The sequence below is a fragment of the Gadus macrocephalus genome, chromosome 3 (genome assembly GCF_031168955.1).
Source record: "Gadus macrocephalus chromosome 3, ASM3116895v1".
NCBI lineage: Eukaryota > Metazoa > Chordata > Actinopteri > Gadiformes > Gadidae > Gadus > Gadus macrocephalus.
The window spans coordinates 26,798,757-26,819,276 of NC_082384.1; the positions used below are offsets into that span (position 1 = coordinate 26,798,757).

Genomic DNA, 20,520 nt, shown 5'->3' on the forward strand with positions numbered 1-20,520 from the left:
TCTAGTGTTGCGATTCTAATCCTAGTTGTGTTTTTCCGGGAGACTGAAGGGGTGTAGTTCCAGTTCATGGTGTAGTTCCAGTCGTTGTGGGTAGAGGTGTATTTAGTGGTTGGTGTCGGTGTTCCTCCGGGAGACTGCAGGGGTCCCCAGCCTGAATCCTCTTGAGTCTGAACGCTTTGGCCAGGCAGCGTCCAGCAGCAGCTCGGTGGGAGATGGCGCCCAGCTCCAAAGCAGACAAGGACCACAAACAGAAACAGAGGAAACACAAAGAGCATGTGGTGAAGCTGCTGACCCGCGGGAAGGTAGGACTAGTCCGGCTCATGAGGTCCACCAGTATGGACATGAAGTCCACCAGTATAAGTATGTTTAGTTCATCAGGCTGTCTGCCTGGGCTAGCTGTTAGCTGCTAAAGTTAGCTGCTGGTTCAGAACATTTATCTCTTTGTTTGGTCCTGACGGTGACTCGTTAACTTTACACTAACCGGGCGATAGTTGGATCCTCTAATGGTTATTGGTTTAATGTTGACCATGTTGTCTCAGTCGTAGTTCGAATATGGAGGCTGTTAGCATTAGAGCTAACACCTTATAGCGTCCTAACATTACAGTTCATAACAGTAACATGTTAGCATTACAGCTAACACCTTATAGCGTCCTAAAATCACAGTTCATAACTATTAAAACATGTTAGCAATATAACTAACACCTTACGTCCTAACATCACAGTTCATAGCAGTAAAACATGTTAGCATTACAGCTAACACCTTATAGCTTCCTAACATCACTGTTCATAACAGTAAAACATGTTAGCATTACAGCTAACACCTTATAGCTTCCTAACATCGCAGTTCAAAACTATTAAAACATTATAAAACAAAGCACCTCGCTGCATTACAGGTTTACAATGAAGTTGAATCTTCACTGTTTAAATAAGAATGCATTTCATCCAGTCAGAGTACCTCAAACCATTCTTTTGAGAGTAATATATATATATCCATGTCATATATATATAAAGTTACATAAGAGATATGCATGTCTTGTACATATATATAATGTAACATATATAGCGATATCTCCATGTGGGTGAACGCGAGTTGCAGCTTGTTGTCGTGTGGTGGACTGATCTGTGATCTCACGCTGAACCTCAGCTGTCAGGTCAGTTCTCCCAGCGGCTCTTCAGGAAGCTCCCGCCTCGGGTCTGCGTGCCTCTGAAGAACATCGTCAGTGAGGAGTTCCTCCGCGCTGGGTCAGTGTGTCTGTGTGTGTGTGTGATTGTGGGGGTGTTTAGGGCATTGCTAGTCTGCTGTTTGTGTGAGGAGAGCCGGATTGTGTAGTGTTAGTCTACCAGGAATCATGTTGAAGTCTCATATCACCCCTTTTGCTTTCAGTCACATCTTTCTCGGCTTCACCAAATGTGGCCGCTACGTTCTGTCGTACACAAGTGACTGTGGGGAAGATGATGACTTCTCCTTCTACACATACCACCTCTACTGGTGGGAGTTCAACCTCCACAGCCGACTCAAACAGGTGAGAACAGGACGTTTTCCACAAACGTATTCACACCTCTATCCCCACGTATGGAACTGAGCGATGGGCTGTAATTGGATACTCAGACAGGAACCATGACATTTGTAATCCATCTCCCCCTCCTCCACTTCTTACAGTAATAACCTAACTTCTGTATAACCTAACATGTTGTGTCTTTCTCTCCAGGTGCACCACCCACCTTAACGTTATGTCTCCCCAGGTGCACCACCTCCCTTAACGTTGTCTCTCTCCAGGTGCACCACCAACTTTAACGTTGGCTCTCTCCAGGTGCACCACCCACCTTAACGTTGTCTCTCTCCAGGTGCACCACGCACCTTAACGTTGTATCTCTCCAGGTGCACCACCCACCTTAACGTTGTCTCTCTCCAGGTGCACCACCCACCTTAACGTTGTCTCTCTCCAGGTGCACCACCCACCTTAACGTTGTCTCTCTCCAGGTGCACCACCCACCTTAACGTTGTCTCTCTCCAGGTACACCACCCACCTTAACGTTGTCTCTCTCCAGGTACACCACCCACCTTAACGTTTTCTCTCTCCAGGTACACCACTCACCTTAACGTTGTCTCTCTCCAGGTGCACCACCCACCTTAACGTTGTCTCTCTCCAGGTGCACCACCCACCTTAACGTTGTCTCTCTCCAGGTGCACCACCCACCTTAACGTTGTCTCTCTCCAGGTGCACCACCCACCTTAACGTTGTCTCTCTCCAGGTACACCACTCACCTTAACGTTGTCTCTCTCCAGGTACACCACCCACCTTAACGTTGTCTCTCTCCAGGTACACCACTCACCTTAACGTTGTCTCTCTCCAGGTACACCACTCACCTTAACGTTGTCTCTCTCCAGGTACACCACCCACCTTAACGTTGTCTCTCTCCAGGTGCACCACCCACCTTAACGTTGTCTCTCCAGGTACACCACTCACCTTACCGTTGTCTCTCTCCAGGTACACCACTCACCTTACCGTTGTCTCTCTCCAGGTACACCATGTGCGTCTGTTTGCGGGAGAGGAGATCTACAGCGACCTCTACCTCACTGTCTGTGAATGGCCCAACGACCGCTCCAAGATCGTCATCTTTGGATTCAAGTAAGGCCTTAATAACAGACATAATCCACTTATGAATAACAACATAATAATCCACATATTAATAATAAAAAACATAATATTACGCATATTAATAACTCAATAATACACATATTAATAATAACAAACACATAATTATAAGGGGTGCAACGGATCACAAAACTCACGGGTCGGATCGTGTCACAGTTTTTGAGTCACGGGTTGGATCATTTTCGGATCAACAACAAAAAAGATAAAAAGACAAATGTGACTTTAAATAAAATCTTAAAATGTGTAAAAACAAAATAAAGTGAACAATTTCAGAATAGTAAATAATAAAAAAAATTGCTTGTGTTCACGTAAAATAAAAACTTATCTCAAGATGTCCATCCAATGTATAATTAAAATCTTAAAATATTTGAAAACAAAATAAAGCAATCTGAGGGATTATTCCTTCTTCTTTTTAACATGGATAGTAAATAAAATAAATAACCAGTGTCCAAGGAAGCACAGCAGACCTGGATTTACAACTTTAAATTCAGGATGTCTCCATTGCCTGGGGAGAGGTTAGAGTCTACACTCTTCCCAGGCAATGCAGACATCTTCATCTTCTTTCTTTTATCAAGTATCGTAGCCATTGGCGGAGGGTCAATAGGGGGCGCTAGGGCACCGCCCCTCCGTGAAATATTCACTTGAATATATCTGCCAACTATTAATAAACTATTATATATACGAAATAAATCCACAAAAATATATAGCGTTTATCCTCGTTTAATTGTGTGATATACTTGTCAGTGCCAGCAACCATTTAAATGCGTCTGAACGGCAATGATTTGGGCTAGGCTAGTTATTGGTCATGTGAAATAAAGCACTCCTCCAAGTCAGGGCGTCGGCCACGTTGAAGTCAATGTAAGCTTGCTAACTTTTTGCTGTCTGTCAAGCAGAGACAGCTTTTCATTGGCGCAAGAAAATTCGCCCTCGGGTCGCACCAGTGTGCGCCCCAGGCCAATGGTATCGCTTTTCTTTTTTGTTATCACCACATGATTGGAAAATTCAGAGAATCAATCAAATAGGTTACCTCCCTCAGCAGCAATCGCGCACCACAACTACGTGTAGAGAAGAGATAGTTCGCTAACTAGCAGAGAGTTGTAAGCACTTTCCACCCTTTTCAGTGGAGGAATTGGACTCCCAAAGCAATGTTAAACTTAAAAGGAGCAAGTAAGTTACATATTCATTTAGTCTTTCGGCCTGTAGCATATAAACAAAATGAAGCAACTGTCCCATATTCCTATAACTGCATTTGAAGTAGACATTGAGACTCACAAAAAATGGACGCTATAGGACAGTGATCATGATTTGTCTCAATGGGTAAAATAGCAATGGCTGGTGGAATGGCCATGAAGTAGGTCTGTAGATATGCAGTGTAAGCTTGTCCAGGCCCTGCAAGTCAGGATGTAGTCTATGAATCTGAATGAATAGTAGGTAAAAGTGGCCATCCCCAAAATGCACCAGAATACAGGAAATCAAATCTATTAAATTCAATTTTCTTTATGGGGGGGGACCCCAGACCCCCCCAGACCCCCAGAGACCCCCAGACCCCCCAGACCTCAGACCCCCAGACCCCAGAACCCCCCAGACCCCCTGAGACCCCCAGACCTCAGACCCCCCAGACCTCAGACCCCAGAACCCCCCAGACCCCAGAACCCCCAGACCCCCCAAGACCCCCAGACCTCAGACCCCCAGAGCCCCCAGACACCCCCAGACCCCCCAAGACCCCCAGAGCCCCCAGACCCCCCCAGACCCCCCAGACCCCCTGACCCCCTGTCTGTTACTGTGCCCCACCAACATTTGTGATCACCAGCCGCCACTGATCGTAGCGAAATAGTTTCCTTCGTGTTTTATTTGGCATTTTGTAAATCCATTTCTGTTTGAAGGCTCGTTGACCGGAAAAGGAAAGGGGGTTGGTTGTAGTCTTTCGCTCGGTTCTAGCCCTACTATTGATACGGAGAACCGTGCAAAAAGACTACAACCAAACATAAACAGCCCCTTTCCGGTTCCGGTCCGGTTTCCGTTTCAATTGGATTTCCAAAAGGCCAAATAAACAACGACAGAAACTGTACGTCGCTACGATACTTGATTAGGAACATCAACGAACACCAATAACCACTCGGTGAGTTGCACATTTCTGGAAACTAACGTTTAGGGTTGTTTTAAGGACAGGTTTGGGAATGCCCAAAGCCAGCCATTCTGAAGCAGGCAGGGGCGATTCACAATGAGCCAAATACTGCCTAGACAATCCAGAAAGGGGGCTCAATGGGCTAAATACTGCCTAGACAATCCAGAAAGGGGGCTCAATGAGCCAAATACTGCCTCGACAATCCAGAAAGGGGGCTCAATGAGCCAAATACTGCCTCGACAATCCAGAAAGGGGGCTCAATGAGCCAAATACTGCCTCGACAATCCAGAAAGGGGGCTCAATGAGCCAAATACTGCCTAGACAATCCAGAAAGGGGGCTCAATGAGCCAAATACTGCCTCGACAATCCAGAAAGGGGGCTCAATGAGCCAAATACTGCCTAGACAATCCAGAAAGGGGGCTCAATGAGCCAAATACTGCCTAGACAATCCAGAAAGGGGGCTCAATGGGCTAAATACCGGAATTGTCCTTTAAACATGCGCCAATCACTGGAACGGACAATATAAAAAAATAAATTGCCGCAGATCACCTGCATCCCGAACTGTGAGGGTTGATCTGTACGGATCAAGGGTAATCCGTGATCCGCTGCAGCACTAATAATAATACACATATTAATAATAAGATAATAATACACATATTAATAATAAAAACACATTAATAATAATACAATAATGCAGATATTAATAATAAAAACATAATACACATATTTATAATACCGTAATAATACACATATTGATAATACGCATGTTAACGTGTGTAATGTTTCTATGTAATGAGTACTACCGTGTGTAATGTTTCTATCTAATGAGTACTAACGTGTGTAATGTTTCTATCTAATGAGTACTACCGTGTGTAATGTTTCTATGTAATGAGTACTACCGTGTGTAATGTGTACATATCATCCAGTACGCGCTGCTCCAGCTCGGTGCTGATGAACCTGATGATGAGTGACGAGAACAACAGAGACATCTACATCACCATCGCCTCCATGCCCCCGGCCGCACCCTGCACCCAGTGCAGCCCGCCAGCTGCAGCATCCACCACACGCACTGGTACACACAGAGACACGCACAGCTACACAGGTACACACACAGAGACACAGGTACACACACAGAGACACGCACAGCTACACAGGTACACACACAGAGACACGCACAGCTACACAGGTACACACACAGCTACACACACAGGTACACACACAGCTACACAGGTACACACACAGCTACACAGGTACACACACAGCTACACAGGTACACACACAGAGACACGCACAGCTACACAGGTACACACACAGCTACACACACAGGTACACACACAGCTACACAGGTACACACACAGAGACACTCACAGCTACACAGGTACACACACAGCTACACACACAGGTACACACACAGCTACACAGCTACACACACAGCTACACAGGTACACACACAGCTACACAGGTACACACACAGAGACACTCACAGGTACACACACAGCTACACAGGTACACACACAGAGACACTCACAGCTACACAGGTACACACACAGAGACACGCACAGCTACACAGGTACACACACAGCTACACAGCTACACACACAGCTACACAGGTACACACACAGAGACACTCACAGCTACACAGGTACACACACAGCTACACAGGTAAACACACAGGTACATACACAGGTACACACACAGCTACACAGCTACACAGGTACACACACAGCTACACAGGTACACACACAGCTACACAGGTACACACACAGAGACACAGGTACACACACAGCTACACAGGTACACACACAGAGACACGCACAGCTACACAGGTACACACACAGAGACACAGGTACACACACAGAGACACGCACAGCTACACAGGTACACACACAGAGACACGCACAGCTACACAGGTACACACACAGCTACACACACAGGTACACACACAGCTACACAGGTACACACACAGCTACACAGGTACACACACAGCTACACAGGTACACACACAGAGACACGCACAGCTACACAGGTACACACACAGCTACACACACAGGTACACACACAGCTACACAGGTACACACACAGAGACACTCACAGCTACACAGGTACACACACAGCTACACACACAGGTACACACACAGCTACACAGCTACACACACAGCTACACAGGTACACACACAGCTACACAGGTACACACACAGAGACACTCACAGCTACACAGGTACACACACAGCTACACAGGTACACACACAGAGACACTCACAGCTACACAGGTACACACACAGAGACACGCACAGCTACACAGGTACACACACAGCTACACAGCTACACACACAGCTACACAGGTACACACACAGAGACACTCACAGCTACACAGGTACACACACAGCTACACAGGTAAACACACAGCTACACACACAGGTACATACACAGGTACACACACAGCTACACAGCTACACAGGTACACACACAGCTACACAGGTACACACACAGCTACACAGGTACACACAGAGACACACACAGCTACACAGGTACACACACGGCTACACAGGTACACACACAGAGACACGCACAGCTACACAGGTACACACTAGGGCTGTCAACGAATATTCGAAGTTCGAATATTCGTTCGAAATGAATCCAAAAACGCGAATTCGAACGTGAAAATTAATATTCGAATGTGAAAAAACACTCCCGCGGTACAAGCGCCTCTATCTGCTTTGTGAATGAGCCTCTGTCTGTTCGCGATGTCCCTCATAATATTCGAATTCGAAAACACTCCCGCGGTACAAGTGTAACAGACTAGTATTGTGAAGAGCGAATGTATTTTATCCCCTCTGGGTTTCCGTACTTGGATATAGGTATTCCAGCTCTCACGCTGTGACTGGGTGACTTCTGATATGTACTAAGTAAACGAGACTATCGCTTGTGTCATTCTTGTCATATAAATATCTAAGTGCCAACGCTCGGTTACACAAGCGCCTATCTGCTTTGTGAGTGAGCCTCTGTCTGTTCGCGATGTCCCTCATAATATTTGAATGTGAAAAAACACTCCCGCGGTACAAGCGCCTAACTGCTTTGTGAATGAGCCTCCGTCTGTTCGCGATGTCCCTCGTTTTAAAGTAAGGAAATGCCCAGCAGGAAGCCGCCGCCCACCAGCACTCTCAACGAGACGTATATATATATATATATATATATATATATATATCCCACTAATTTGAACCATGGTTTTGTCGCATTATTGACATATTGACGGCAACTGCGTAAAATAGGCAACCAGATATTCGAATAGTTCGAATTCGTGATTTTTTTCCAAACAAACATTCAAATGTCATTTTTTTTGACAGCCCTAGTACACACACAGCTACACAGGTACACACACAGAGACACACACAGCTACACAGGTACACACAGAGACACACACAGCTACACAGGTACACACACAGCTACACAGGTACACACACAGAGACACACACAGCTACACAAGTACACACACAGCTACACAGGTACACACAGAGACACACACAGCTACACAGGTACACACACAGCTACACAGGTACACACACAGAGACACACACAGCTACACAGGTACACACACAGCTACACAGGTAAACACAGAGACACACACAGCTACACAGGTACACACACAGCTACACAGGTACACACAGAGACACACACAGCTACACTGGTACACACACAGCTACACAGGTAAACACACTGCTACACACACAGGTACACACACAGCTACACACACAGCTACACACACAGGTACACACACAGCTACACACACAGCTACACAGGTACACACACAGCTACACACGCAGCTACACACACAGGTACACACACAGAGACACACACAGCTACACAGGTACACACACAGAGACACACACAGCTACACAGGTACACACACAGCTACACAGGTAAACACACAGCTACACACGCAGGTACACACACAGCTACACACACAGCTACACAGGTACACACACAGCTACACACACAGCTACACACACAGCTACACAGGTACACACACAGAGACACACACAGCTACACACACAGCTACACAGGTACACACACAGAGACACTCACAGCTACACAGGTACACACACAGGTAAACACACAGCTACACACACAGGTACACACACAGGTACACACACAGCTACACAGGTACACACACAGAGACACACACAGCTACACAGGTACACACACAGCTACACAGGTACACACACAGCTACACACACAGCTACACAGGTACACACACAGCTACACAGGTACACACACAGAGACACACACAGCTACACAGGTACACACACAGAGACACTCACAGCTACACAGGTACACACACAGCTACACAGGTAAACACACAGCTACACACACAGCTACACAGCTACACACACAGCTACACAGGTACATACACAGCTACACACACAGCTACACAGGTACACACACAGCTACACAGGTACACACACAGAGACACACACAGCTACACAGGTACACACACAGCTACACAGGTAAACACACAGCTACACACACAGGTACACACACAGCTACACACACAGCTACACAGCTACACACACAGCTACACAGGTACACACACAGCTACACACACACTGGTACACACACAGGTACACACACAGCTACACACACAGCTACACAGGTACACACACAGCTACACACACAGCTACACAGGTACACACACAGCTACACACGCAGCTACACACACAGCTACACACACACTGGTACACACACAGGTACACACACAGCTACACACACACTGGTACACACACAGCTACACACGCACTGGTACACACACAGGTACACACACAGCTACACACACAGCTACACACGCACTGGTACACACACAGAGACACACACAGCTACACAGGTACACACACAGCTACACAGGTAAACACACAGCTACACACGCAGGTACACACAGCTACACAGGTACACACACAGCTACACAGGTACACACACAGCTACACAGGTACACACACAGGTACACACACAGGTACACACGCACTGGTACACACACAGCTACACACACAGGTACACACACAGCTACACACACAGGTACACACACAGCTACACAGGTACACACACAGCTACACAGGTACACACAGAGACACACACAGCTACACTGGTACACACACAGCTACACAGGTAAACACACTGCTACACACACAGGTACACACACAGCTACACACACAGGTACACACACAGCTACACACACAGCTACACACACAGCTACACAGGTACACACACAGCTACACACGCAGCTACACACACAGGTACACACACAGCTACACAGGTACACACACAGAGACACACACAGCTACACAGGTACACACACAGAGACACTCACAGCTACACAGGTACACACACAGCTACACAGGTAAACACACAGCTACACACACAGCTACACAGCTACACACACAGCTACACAGGTACATACACAGCTACACACACAGCTACACAGGTACACACACAGCTACACAGGTACACACACAGAGACACACACAGCTACACAGGTACACACACAGCTACACAGGTAAACACACAGCTACACACACAGGTACACACACAGCTACACACACAGCTACACAGCTACACACACAGCTACACAGGTACACACACAGCTACACACACAGCTACACAGGTACACACACAGCTACACACACACTGGTACACACACAGGTACACACACAGCTACACACACAGCTACACAGGTACACACACAGCTACACACACAGCGACACAGGTACACACACAGCTACACACGCAGCTACACACACAGCTACACACACACTGGTACACACACAGGTACACACACAGCTACACACACACTGGTACACACACAGCTACACACGCACTGGTACACACACAGGTACACACACAGCTACACACACAGCTACACACGCATTGGTACACACACAGAGACACACACAGCTACACACGCAGCTACACACACAGGTACACACACAGAGACACACACAGCTACACAGGTACACACACAGAGACACACACAGCTACACAGGTACACACACAGCTACACAGGTACACACACAGAGACACTCACAGCTACACAGGTACACACACAGCTACACAGGTAAACACACAGAGACACACACAGCTACACAGGTACACACACAGGTAAACACACAGCTACACACACAGGTACACACACAGGTACACACACAGCTACACAGGTACACACACACAGAGACACACACAGCTACACAGGTACACACACAGCTACACAGGTAAACACACAGCTACACACGCAGGTACACACACAGGTACACACACAGCTACACAGGTACACACACAGGTACACACACAGCTACACACGCACTGGTACACACACAGCTACACACACAGGTACACACACAGCTACACACACAGGTACACACACAGCTACACAGGTACACACACAGCTACACACACAGCTACACACACACTGGTACACACACAGCTACACACCCCCCCCCCCCCCCTTCCTCTACCTAATGGCTGCTGGTCCAGAAAGGCCTCCTGAATGCGTGCTGCACTGGTTCCCGTTCCAGCGCCAGCTGGGGATGCTCCGTGGTGTCAGAGGGACTCGTCCTTAGTTAGTTGTGGGTGAACCAGGCCCGGAACCAACCGGTTTGGGCTAAAAGTGGCTCGTCAGGGTCGCTACCAAACCAACATCGGTGACTCTGAGGTTCCTTTATATACAACCTTCTTGTGATCTCCTCTCTCATTGGTCCCTCTATCCAGGCGGGGGCGAGTGTTTGGAGCACGGCTACGTCCTGAACAGCCGGTACCAGGTGGTGTACCCCTTCCCCACCTTCCAGCCCGCCTTCCAGCTCAAGAAGGACCAGGTCATCCTGCTGAACACCAGCTACTCTCTGGTGGCCTGCAGTGTCTCGCTCTGCCCAGGTAGACTAGACACTATCCTACTGTAGACTAGACACTATCCTACTGTAGACTAGACACTATCCTACTGTAGACTAGACACTATCCTACTGTAGACTAGACACTATCCTACTGTAGACTAGACACTATCCTACTGTAGACTAGACACTATCCTACTGTACAGTAACAGCAGCCTCCTCTCTCTCCTCTCTCCCCTCCTCTCCTCTCTTCCTCCCCTCCTCTCCTCCCCCTCCTCCTCCTCCTCGCCTCTCCTCCTCCTCTCCTCTCCTCCTCTCCTCTCTCTCTCCTCTCCTCTCCTCCTCTCTCTCCTCCTCCTCTCCTCCTCTCTCCTCCTCTCTTCTCTCTCCTCCTCTCCTCTCTCCTCTCTTTCCTCTCCTCCTCCTCTCCTCCTCTCCTCTCCTTCTCCTCTCCTCCCTCCTCTCCTCCCTCTCCTCTCCTCCCTCTCCTCTCCTCCCTCTCTCTCCTCTCCTCCTCTCCTCCTCTCCCCCCTCTCCTCCTCTCCTCTCTCTCCTCCTCCTCTCTCTCCTCTCCTCCTCTCCTCTCTCTCCCTCTCTCTCCTCACTCCTCTCCTCCTCCTCTCACCCCCCCCTCTCCTCCTCTCCTCTCTCTCCTCTCTCTCCTCTCTCCACTCCTCCTCCTCTCTCTCTCCTCTCCTCCTCTCCTCCCCTACTCTCTCCTCCTCCTCTCCTCTCTCTCCTCTCCTCTCACTCCTCTCCTCTCTCTCTCCTCCTCTCTCTCCCCTCCTCTCTCTCCCCCTCCTCTCTCTCCTCTCCTCCCACCCCCTCTCTCTCTCTCTCTCTCTCCTCTCCTCCCTCTCTCTCCTCTCTCTTCCTCACCTCCTCTCTCACCCTCCTCCACACTCATCCCTCTCCTCCCTCCTCTCTCCCTCCTCCTCCCTCTCCTCTCTCTCCTTCTCTCTCCTCCACCCTCCTCTCTCCTCCTCTCCTCCTCCTCTCCCTCCTCTCCCTCCTCCTCCTCCTCTCCTCTCTCTCTCTCCTCTCTCCTCCTCTCCTCCTCTCCTCCTCCTCTCCTCCTCTCCTCCTCTCCTCCTCCTCTCCTCTCTCCTCCTCTCCTCCCCCTCTCCTCTCTCTCCTCTCTCCCCCTTCTCCTCCTCCTCTCCCTCTCCTCCCTCTCCTCTCCTCTCCTCTCTCCCTCTCCTCCCTCTCCTCCTCCTCTCCTCTCCTCCTCCTCTCCTCTCCCTCCCCTCTCCTCCTCTCTCTCTCCTCCCTCTCCTCTCCCTCCTCTCCTCCTCTCCTCTCCCTCCTCTCCTCCTCCTCTCCTCTCCTCCTCTCCTCTCCCTCCTCTCCTCCTCCTCTCCTCTCTCCCTCCTCTCCTCCTCTCCTCTCCAACTCTCCTCTCCCTCCTCTCCTCCTCTCCTCTCCCTCCTCTCTCTCCTCTCTCCCTCCTCTCCTCCTCTCCTTCCCTCCTCTCCTCCTCCTCTCCTCTCCTCCCTCTCCTCCTCTCCTCTCCTCCCTCTCCTCCTCTCCTCTCCTCCCTCTCCTCTCCTCTCCTCTCCTCCCTCTCCTCCTCTCCTCCTCCTCTCCTCCCTCTCCTCCTCCTCTCCTCTCCTCTCCTCCTCTCCTCTCCCTCCTCTCCTCCTCTCCTCTCCCTCCTCTCCTCCTCTCTCTCTCCTCCCTCTCCTCTCCCTCCTCTCCTCCTCTCCTCTCCCTCCTCTCCTCTCCTCCTCTCCTCCTCTCCTCTCCCTCCTCTCCTCCTCCTCTCCTCTCCTCCTCTCCTCTCTCCTCCTCCTCTCCTCTCCCTCCTCTCCTCTCCTCCCTCTCCTCTCCTCCTCTCCCTCCTCTCCTCTCCCTCCTCTCCTCCTCTCCTCTCTCCTCCTCTCCTCTCCCTCTCTCTCTCCTCTCTCTCCTCTCCTCTCCTCCTCTCCTCTCCCTCCTCCTCTCCTCCTCTCCTCTCTCCTCCTCAGACCAGCAGCAGTCCTCTCAGATCCTCTACTCCAGAGGAGCCGCCCCCCGCTGAGTCCGCCTCCTCCAGGGACTCCTCCTCCCCCCCCCTCCCCCGGCCGGGCCCCCCCCCTCCCCCCGGCCGCCCCCCCCCCTCCCCCGGCCGGGCGCAGGCAGCCCTGCGGGTTCGGGAGTTTGCCGCCGATCTGTTCCGCCGTTCCCAGGGGGGGGGGCGGGAGGAGGGAGGAGAGAAGGAGGCCCCTCTCTGTCCGGCGGGGAGAGGGGGGGGGCCCGGAGGCTCTGCGGGGGGAGGGGGGGGAGGGGGGGGAGGACAGTAGGACTCGTCTCTCAGGGCCGTCCACCTCGGTCGGGGAGCGGCGCTCTAGAGCGGCTCTCTGGACAGAGTCCCGCCCCCTCCTCCTCCTCATTGGCCTCGTCTCCGCGGACCCCGCCCTCGTTCTCCTCCCAGGAGACCGGGGCGGAGACGGGGGCGGAGCTGGGGGGCGGAGCCGGGCTACGTCAACTACACCCGCCTGCACTACTGCCTCCAGCAGCCGGGGGCAGCAGAGGCGGAGGCCGGAGGTGAGCTTCATCCGCCCGCTGTCCTGGGGGGCTCTCAGTCGCTGTCCTGGGGGCTCAGTCGCTGCCTGGGGGCTCTCAGTAGCTGTCTGGGGGGCTCTCAGTCGCTGTCCTGGGGGGCTCTCAGTCGCTGTCCTGGGGGCTCTCAGTCGCTGTCCTGGGGGGCTCTCAGTCGCTGTCCTGGGGGGCTCTCAGTCGCTGTCCTGGGGGCTCTCAGTCGCTGTCTGGTGATGTCGACTCCAGAGACAGACTCCGCCACGCCTTTCATATGTTGGAGATTTGAAATGTATTCCGCTGCCCATAGTATCTTACATTTCTTATCTGCCGATAAATTGATGTTTTCCTCCACTAGCTCAGCGTCCGACGGCGGAGGAGGGAGGGTTGTGTATTAAGAGGGAGGGTTGTGTATTAAGCAGCGTGGTGTTAGGGTTTACACAGGGTTAGAGTTAGGGTTAGGGTTAACCCTAGGGTTAGGCCCGGTGTAAGCCCTGGCCCTGTGCGTGTCTCCAGGCTACGTGGACGATAAGGTCCAGCTGCCGTTCAGCGTGACCGACTTGAAGGGACGCAACCTGCAGCCAGTGACTGGGGAGCACAGCGGACAGGTACACGCACGCACACACGCACGCACGCACGCACGCACGCACGCACGCACGCACGCACGCACGCACGCACGCACGCACGCACGCACGCACGCACGCACGCACGCACGCACGCACGCACGCACGCACGCACGCACGCACGCACGCACGCACGCACGCACGCACGCACGCACGCACGCACGCACGCACGCACGCACGCACGCACGCACGCACGCACGCACGCACGCACGCACGCACGCACGCACGCACGCACGCACGCACGCACGCACGCACGCACGCACGCACGCACGCACGCACGCACGCACGCACGCACGCACGCACGCACGCACGCACGCACGCACGCACGCACGCACGCACGCACGCACGCACGCACGCACGCACGCACGCACGCACGCACGCACGCACGCACGCACGCACGCACGCACGCACGCACGCACGCACGCACGCACGCACGCACGCACGCACGCACGCACGCACGCACGCACGCACGCACGCACGCACGCACGCACGCACGCACGCACGCACGCACGCACGCACGCACGCACGCACGCACGCACGCACGCACGCACGCACGCACGCACGCACGCACGCACGCACGCACGCACGCACGCACGCACGCACGCACGCACGCACGCACGCACGCACGCACGCACGCACGCACGCACGCACGCACGCACGCACGCACGCACGCACGCACGCACGCACGCACGCACGCACGCACGCACGCACGCACGCACGCACGCACGCACGCACGCACGCACGCACGCACGCACGCACGCACGCACGCACGCACGCACGCACGCACGCACGCACGCACGCACGCACGCACGCACGCACGCACGCACGCACGCACGCACGCACGCACGCACGCACGCACGCACGCACGCACGCACGCACGCACGCACGCACGCACGCACGCACGCACGCACGCACGCACGCACGCAGGTCAGACAGACACTGTTACTCTCCTCGTCCTCCTGGTCTAACCCCCTCCCCCGCCACTCCTCCCCCTCCGCCTCTTACTCCTCCTCCTCCCCCTCCCCCTCCTCCTCCTCCTCCTCCTCCCCCTCCCCCTCCTCCCCTCCTCCTCCTCCCCCCCCCCCTCCTCCCCCTCCTCCTCCCCCCTCCCCCAGACGGTGTGTGTGGAGCAGCTGACTCTGGACTTTGAGTATCTGATCAACGAGGCGATCCGCAGCGATGCCGTCTGGGCGCCGCTCTTCTGCTCCTTCAGCGACTACGACGTGGTGATACTGGAGGTACACACACACACACACACACACACACACACACACACACACACACACACACACACACACACACACACACACTCACACACTGAGGGAACTCACCTCCACACTAACCCTAACCCTAATCTGTGTGTGTGTAGGTCTGTCCGGACACCAACACGGTGATGATCAACATCGGGCTGCTGCTGCTAGCCTTCGCCTCGTCAGAGGAGGAGCACTGCAGGTCAGACACACTCTGTTACTGTCTCACTGCAGGTCAGACAGACACTGTTACTGTCTCACTGCAGGTCAGACACACTCTGTTACTGTCTCACTGCAGGTCAGACACACTCTGTTACTGTCTCACTGCAGGTCAGACACACTCTGTTACTGTCTCACTGCAGGTCAGACAGACACTGTTACTGTCTCACTGCAGGTCAGACACACTCTGTTAATGTCTCACTGCAGGTCAGACAGACACTGTTACTGTCTCACTGTAGGTCAGACACACTCTGTTACTGTCTCACTGCAGGTCAGACACACTCTGTTACTGTCTCACTGCAGGTCAGACACACTCTGTTACTGTCTCACTGCAGGTCAGACACACTCTGTTACTGTCTCACTGCAGGTCAGACAGACACTGTTACTGTCTCACTGTAGGTCAGACACACTCTGTTACTGTCTCACTGCAGGTCAGACACACTCTGTTACTGTCTCACTGTAGGTCAGACACACTCTGTTACTGTCTCACTGCAGGTCAGACACACTCTGTTACTGTCTCACTGCAGGTCAGACACACTCTGTTACTGTCTCACTGCAGGTCAGACACACTCTGTTACTGTCTCACTGCAGGTCAGACACACTCTGTTACTGTCTCACTGCAGGTCAGACACACTCTGTTACTGTCTCACTGCAGGTCAGACACACACTGTTACTGTCTCACTGCAGGTCAGACACACTCTGTTACTGTCTCACTGCAGGTCAGACACACTCTGTTACTGTCTCACTGTAGGTCAGACACACACTGTTACTGTCTCACTGCAGGTCAGACACACTCTGTTACTGTCTCACTGCAGGTCAGACAGACACTGTTACTGTCTCACTGCAGGTCAGACACACTCTGTTACTGTCTCACTGCAGGTCAGACACACACTGTTACTGTCTCACTGCAGGTCAGACACACTCTGTTACTGTCTCACTGCAGGTCAGACAGACACTGTTACTGTCTCACTGCAGGTCAGACAGACACTGTTACTGTCTCACTGCAGGTCAGACACACTCTGTTACTGTCTCACTGCAGGTCAGACAGACACTGTTACTGTCTCACTGCAGGTCAGACAGACACTGTTACTGTCTCACTGCAGGTCAGACAGACACTGTTACTGTCTCACTGCAGGTCAGACACACTCTGTTACTGTCTCACTGCAGGTCAGACAGACACTGTTACTGTCTCACTGTAGGTCAGACACACTCTGTTACTGTCTCACTGCAGGTCAGACAGACTCTGTTACTGTCTCACTGCAGGTCAGACAGACACTGTTACTGTCTCACTGCAGGTTAGACAGACACTGTTACTGTCTCACTGCAGGTCAGACACACTCTGTTACTGTCTCACTGCAGGTCAGACAGACACTGTTACTGTCTCACTGCAGGTCAGACAGACACTGTTACTGTCTCACTGCAGGTCAGACAGACTCTGTTACTGTCTCACTGCAGGTCAGACAGACACTGTTACTGTCTCACTGCAGGTCAGACAGACACTGTTACTGTCTCACTGCAGGTCAGACAGACACTGTTACTGTCTCACTGCAGGTCAGACACACTCTGTTACTGTCTCACTGCAGGTCAGACACACTCTGTTACTGTCTCACTGCAGGTCAGACACACACACTGTTACTGTCTCACTGCAGGTCAGACAGACACCGTTACTGTCTCACTGCAGGTCAGACACACTCTGTTACTGTCTCACTGCAGGTCAGACACACTCTGTTACTGTCTCACTGCAGGTCAGACACACTCTGTTACTGTCTCACTGCAGGTCAGACAGACACTGTTACTGTCTCACTGCAGGTCAGACAGACACTGTTACTGTCTCACTGCAGGTCAGACACACTCTGTTACTGTCTCACTGCAGGTCAGACAGACACTGTTACTGTCTCACTGCAGGTCAGACACACTCTGTTACTGTCTCACTGCAGGTCAGACACACTCTGTTACTGTCTCACTGCAGGTCAGACAGACTCTGTTACTGTCTCACTGCAGGTCAGACAGACACTGTTACTGTCTCACTGCAGGTCAGACACACTCTGTTACTGTCTCACTGCAGGTCAGACACACTCTGTTACTGTCTCACTGCAGGTCAGACACACTCTGTTACTGTCTCACTGCAGGTCAGACAGACACTGTTACTGTCTCACTGCAGGTCAGACACACTCTGTTACTGTCTCACTGCAGGTCAGACACACTCTGTTACTGTCTCACTGCAGGTCAGACACACTCTGTTACTGTCTCACTGCAGTCCAGTGCTGTGCGTGTGACAGTCTGTATTGTGTTGTTGTGCGGACCTCTTAGTATCTTACTACTGTATAACAGCAGCCCGTCGTACTGCCTCCTCATATACAAATGGGGCAAAAATGCGGAGGACGTGTGAAAACAGCTTATAAGTAGAAAATTATTATGCTTGCTTCATTATGTAATAGGTGAACCAAAATGTTATACGTTGTAACATTATAGTGTTATTATATTATGTTATGTGCTCAGAAAAGTGTGACATTATCGACTGGGGTTTCCACATTACAGCTATGGGTTTAATTACAACTAGAGGTTGGGGAAACTCTAGTTTCCTGTGTTTGAGAACTTTGTTCTTATATCATGTAGTATATCTATGACTCATGGTCTTACCCTATAACCCCTCATTGATAAAGGGCCCATCATAATGTCTGTCTGTACGGTGTCCAGGCCCAACACCTACCACTCCAACCTGCAGGTGAGCTGGGACCTCAACACAGGGCTCTGCTGCACCGTGGGCGTCGGCAACCTCACCGAGGTCAAGGGTCAGACAAGGTAGGCCACGCCCCTCCACTCCCTGGAACTCTCCTGTTTCCTGTCGCTCGGCCTGCTGGACTGACTCTGTCTCTCTGGGTTCAAGTGGCAGTGTGTGGAGCTCGTACCGCAAGTCCTGCGTCAACACGGTCATGAAGTGGTTGGTCCCGGAGAGCAGCTCGCGCTACATCAACCGCATGACCAACGAGGCGCTGCACAAAGGTGAGTCTCTCCTCTCTCCTGATGACCAACGAGGCGCTGCACAAAGGTGAGTCCTCTCTCCTCTCTCCTGATGACCAACGAGGCGCTGCACAAAGGTGAGTCTCTCCTCTCTCCTGATGACCAACGAGGCGCTGCACAAAGGTGAGTCCTCTCTCCTGATGACCAACGAGGCGCTGCACAAAGGTGAGTCCTCTCTCCTGATGACCAACGAGGCGCTGCACAAAGGTGAGTCCTCTCTCCTGATGACCAACGAGGCGCTGCACAAAGGTGAGTCCTCTCTCCTGATGACCAACGAGGCGCTGCACAAAGGTGAGTCCTCTCTCCTGATGACCAACGAGGCGCTGCACAAAGGTGAGTCCTCTCTCCTCTCTCCTGATGACCAACGAGGCCCTGCTCAAAGGTGAGTCTCTCCTCTCTCCTGATGACCAGCGACGCCCTGCTCAAAGGTGAGTCCTCTCTCCTCTCTCCTGATGACCAACGAGGCGCTGCTCAAAGGTGAGTCCTCTCTCCTCTCTCCTGATGACCAGCGACGCTCTGATGACTCGATGGTCGTTAATGTTCCCTCCCCTTGTGATCTAAACGCTGTTCCCTGATTGGCAGGCTCCTCGCTGCAGGTGTTGGCGGACAGCGACCGCTGCACGTGGATAGTGTTATGAAGGAGATGTTTTCCTCCTGGCCGGCGGCCGCGTCCTTGACACCATAAGCACACGCACATCAACACACGTTGACTCTGACCTCAGTGTGCTGTGATCTTATCTAAAACGGCTGATGGGGAAATTACATTTTTCCCATCACTTACGGAGGATTAGCGTATGACAGCCGGGGAGAGAGATGGTAAACGGAGTCCAGGGATTGCATGGCTCCTCCCGCTGGTATTCCATCTTGTTCAACCGGCTGTCGCACCGTATCGCGGGATCAAGAACCGCACAGAGCTGACTGAACGAAGACCTGCGGAGGAGTACTATTACATGAGCTGTTCTGTTCTTGTGTGTCTGTGTGAGGTCTGGACATGTATGTTTTTTTAAGGAGTAAATAAGTGTGCGTAGTGCTTCTAGCACACACTGAAGATCCTGCAACGACCAATCACCTGCACATCAGTCTAGTGATGTCACGATGAGATACTGTCCTGTTGAGTCGACCACTGTTTGGAAGGCGGCGTTTTGCGTTATGGTTAGGAGGAAAAAGGGATTCAATTGTTCAAATAAAGTGATTTAAAAAAAGATTTTCTGTGCTTCAGTCTAAACTAATTGCATGATT

General features: G+C 51.9%; 1 protein-coding gene across 1 annotated transcript; it reads left to right on the plus strand.

Annotated features, from left to right (window-relative positions):
* Positions 1–54: 54 nt before the first annotated feature.
* dcaf15 (DDB1 and CUL4 associated factor 15) lies at positions 55–20,485 on the plus strand. The gene is made up of 13 exons (XM_060047440.1): positions 55–302; positions 1,145–1,242; positions 1,385–1,523; positions 2,524–2,630; positions 5,709–5,854; positions 11,536–11,720; positions 13,982–14,177; positions 14,685–14,776; positions 15,907–16,029; positions 16,161–16,243; positions 18,958–19,062; positions 19,148–19,263; positions 19,864–20,485. Exons 1-13 carry the CDS (start codon positions 213–215, stop codon positions 19,917–19,919), a joined length of 1,536 nt encoding a protein of 511 aa, XP_059903423.1. The 5' UTR covers positions 55–212; the 3' UTR covers positions 19,920–20,485.
* Positions 20,486–20,520: the final 35 nt, after the last annotated feature.